Source organism: Trypanosoma cruzi, genomic scaffold, assembly GCF_000209065.1.
Source record: "Trypanosoma cruzi strain CL Brener 1047053516671 genomic scaffold, whole genome shotgun sequence".
Classification (NCBI taxonomy): domain Eukaryota; phylum Euglenozoa; class Kinetoplastea; order Trypanosomatida; family Trypanosomatidae; genus Trypanosoma; species Trypanosoma cruzi.
The window spans coordinates 100,911-104,484 of NW_001849451.1; the positions used below are offsets into that span (position 1 = coordinate 100,911).

At 51.7% G+C, this 3,574-nt stretch overlaps 2 protein-coding genes and 1 pseudogene across 2 annotated transcripts, besides 4 other annotated features; all 3 read right to left on the minus strand.

The window, feature by feature from the left end:
• Positions 1 to 186, minus strand: Tc00.1047053503659.10 (mucin-associated surface protein (MASP), putative; the record flags this gene model as incomplete). Its single annotated transcript, XM_797955.1, has 1 exon — positions 1 to 186. A coding segment is annotated over one exon (186 nt), but the record flags the coding sequence as incomplete, so codon positions are not given.
• Positions 1 to 3,574: a sequence feature (heterozygous, Esmeraldo-like haplotype).
• Positions 365 to 456: a sequence feature (A-rich).
• Tc00.1047053503659.20 lies at positions 724 to 1,389 on the minus strand (annotated as a pseudogene).
• Positions 1,940 to 1,969: a microsatellite.
• Positions 2,573 to 2,697: a sequence feature (A-rich).
• Positions 2,783 to 3,574, minus strand: Tc00.1047053503659.30 (trans-sialidase, putative; the record flags this gene model as incomplete). Its single annotated transcript, XM_797954.1, has 1 exon — positions 2,783 to 3,574. A coding segment is annotated over one exon (792 nt), but the record flags the coding sequence as incomplete, so codon positions are not given.

A 3,574-nucleotide genomic window follows, 5' to 3' on the forward strand; every position in this document is an offset into this window, starting at 1 on the left:
GCCTGTTCCTGGCAGTGAAGGTGGTGCTGATCCCGGCCCGCCTTTACCGTCATTCGAACGACCACCAGGTGGACCGACAACAAGTGCCGTACCCTCCTCTTCATCACCAAAACCACAGCCGACACCGCACCACAACACGCAGAGGGCACACACCAGCAGCACACGGCCAGTCATCATCATCGCCATCACTCCTGTCAGTTACGTGTAGCTTTCAGCAGAAACTAAAAACACGTCAACGCAAGGCAAGAATAAATACAAGGAGAGAGAAAAAAAAAACAGTAAAAAACACCGGCTGCAGCACGCATTTCATGAGAAACATTAAATCAATAAAAGTTAAGAAACGCACAACGCCCTGTAATAATTTAGCAACAACAAGAACACAAAAACAAGGAAAAACAAAACAAAAGTAAAAAATCAGCAGTAAGAAAAACAGTAAAAAAACACAGAATACAAAAATGCACCCAAATGGCTCCAGTGCGCATGCACCAGCACAAAAATGCATCTACAGAAACAGTTGTATGCGTTTCGTGCATGTGAGTGTCTCTGGAATGCGTTCAACGTGACGGATACAGGGAGCAGCAACATGGACCACACAGCAGGGCAGTGGAAGCAAACAAAGCAAAGCACAATCATCATAATTACTCTTACTTTATACATCGGAACACAGTGGAAGCGCACAAGTCCCCGTGATTGGGTGCTGGCACGCACAGCCAACGCTCCCTTTTAGCCCAGAGCAGTGTACGCCAGCGCGGATGCGGCAAGCAGCAGCGGGGCACACACCCACGCAGAGCTGCTGAGGCTGCCGTCGATTTCGCGCAGACGTGACGGTGCGCGGGTGGTCTTCGTGGTTGACGCCTCTGTAGTCGTAGTACTTGGTGCCTTTGTTGTAGTGTTTGTTTTGTTTGGCATTTTCATCTCTTCTGATGTCGGTGCCTTATGATTCTCATCACCTTGTGTATTTTACTGCGCCTTTTATTTTGTGCATCTGACATACCGGTCGCACCTTGTGTGTGTGTGTGCGGAGACTGAGTTGCCAAACCTGCTGGCTCTGAATTATCGCTAGCCGAACTCAGTGTCTCTGGCGGAACTCGTGTCTGTCCATTGATGGCTGTACCTGCTTCCTTTGGAAAGAAGGTCCTTGACTTCTCAAACCCTCCTCACTGTCTCTCCCACTCTCTGTCTGTGGCCCACCGGTCTCCCCACCATATGGCTGTAATGCACTAGGCATATTCTTGTAGGATACGGTTTCCCTAGCTCAGGGCTGGGAGGACGGCTGTTATCACTATTATCGTCTCCTGTCGCCGTCACGCACACGGACGAGCAGCAGCAGCAGCACGAGAGCGCAAGGACCAACACGGCGCCGCACCGTCACCATCGCAGTCATCATCGCCCGTAGTGGAGTCGCTGGTGTCAGTCAGCCGATCGGTGAGACGGAAAGGAAAATAATGGAACGAGAGGGAGAGGGACGAAGCACAGCGGATACAGCGAGAGAGAGCAGACAACATGAGGAGAGGGCAGCAGGCCCAGCCGCACAGTTCACACACCACGAGACGGCATCCACGCAAGGAAGGCACACAACGCCAGCAGCCACCCACCATGCAGGAGGAGAGGACATCCACCACCATCTCCCCCAGCTCATTCCCGCAGCCCCAGGGAAGTGGCCACAACCCCGCGGCCACCACACAACGCACACGGAGCAAGCGAACCCTCATCCATCCATGACGCGGCACAAATTTCCTGCCATCCCGCCCTCAATGGGACATGGAGCCCAACTCAGCGCAGTCACACGCGGTGCATCAAACCCACAGGAAAATAGACTCGGGGTGCGCGCTCCCTCTCTCCCTGCTCCTCATGGCCACGGAAGAAGACAACAGCCGCCACACGCAACTGCCAGCATGCACTACAAAAGGAGCATTCAAATCCACTGCAATGTGCATCTTGTGTGTGTGTGTGTGTGTGGTTGTGTGTGCCTGCAGAAACACAAAGCAAAGACGTAGAAAAGAGGGAGCAGAGTATGCGGAGTGACGCACAAAATGTACGGCGGAGACGCATGACGGAAACAGCAAGAAGAAGACCGCTCAAACTCATGATTGCACTGCAGCCCAAGCAGTGGCAATTCACACAATATTTATTTAAAACAAAAAAACGTCCCCTTCGTCTTATACAAACCCCATCACACAAAATAATTATAAATGAAAAAGAAATCGTCCATTACTGTTCCACATAAAATAAGAAAAAGGTCGATTGGCTGCCGTATGGCCACACCAAACTGTCTGTATTTATTTTGCCCACAAAAGAAAACAAAACAAGAGGGAAAGAAATGTGTGCTCCGCCCCACAGGCCCTCGCCGCACGCCCACACGTCACGGCTCCCTCAGCGCGCCGTTCGTCGCGGCCCCTCCTCATGCGTGCAGCAGGCGAGGCGCACAGGGCCGTCGTCATGAGCGTGTCGGTGGGTGTGCGAGTGGAGCAGTTGGGCGGGAAACACACGGCACCCCTCACAGGAAGAGTGCAGAAGAAACAATTAAAAGAGGGAAGAGTAGAAAAGAAAAAACGTCCACAGTGATTGCCCCAAAAGCAAAAAAAAAAAAAAAATAGGAATGGGGGTGTGAGAGATTAAAGAAAAAAATGAAAAAAGTAAAAAAAGAAGCAAACAGCAAAAAGAAATTTAAATACTCACAAAAAAAAAAAAAAAAGATTTTATGAAATAAATTTGTTCCTATGGGAATATTATTTTTGTGCTCGGGAGGGCGCAAGTGTCCCACGCGGCAGCCGGTCACTCCTCACAGAGCCGAAAACACCCACAGTCCCAACAGAAGAAGCAACGGCAGCAGTCCGCTCCCACGCACAGTGCCGCCATCACCCGTTGCTTCTCCAACGGCATGGGAGCTCGAAGCTGCCGGCACTTGCTGTTCTTCACTTTTCTTTCGAGACTGCTGCGAGGCCGCTTGTTCCACTGGAGCCTCAGAGGGTGGTGCAATATCTTCTTCCAAATCGGCACTCCCACCAGTAAATGTCAACGGACGGTTGTACAATAGGACGTTCGACACGGTCACAGACACATCTTCGTCACCCGCTGTGTTCTCTGCATTGACTCCATCCCCTCCAATGTAGAAGTGAGAAATCCCTTTCGATTCTGTATTTTCCAAGTTATTTTGCACACTCTCACACACACGCTGACCATCGACGTACACGGAGCCCTGGGCGCCGTTCTGTAACACAATGGCCACTTGGTACGTTTTCTCTGCCTCCCAAGTGCTGCTGTGCTCCGCGGTTGTTCTGTCACCGCACAGCGCCCGCCACTTCTTTCCGCTGCCGTACGACAACTCCACAAGTTTGGTTACTCCGTCACTGCCCGCACGCACACCCATCAAAGGGACGCTGCCACTCTTCGGCTCACCGTGTATGGACACCGTCGCCACAAGAGTGAAGTTGTAGTTCGCAAAGTGGTACAGCTGATTCTCCCCCTGCTTGCCAACGGGCCACTCCGCCCCTGCACCACGTCCTTTAAATGTCACGCCATCGGAAGGCTCTGTCTTTTTTGCAGGACCAGTTACTGTGGCGTACACCCCGAG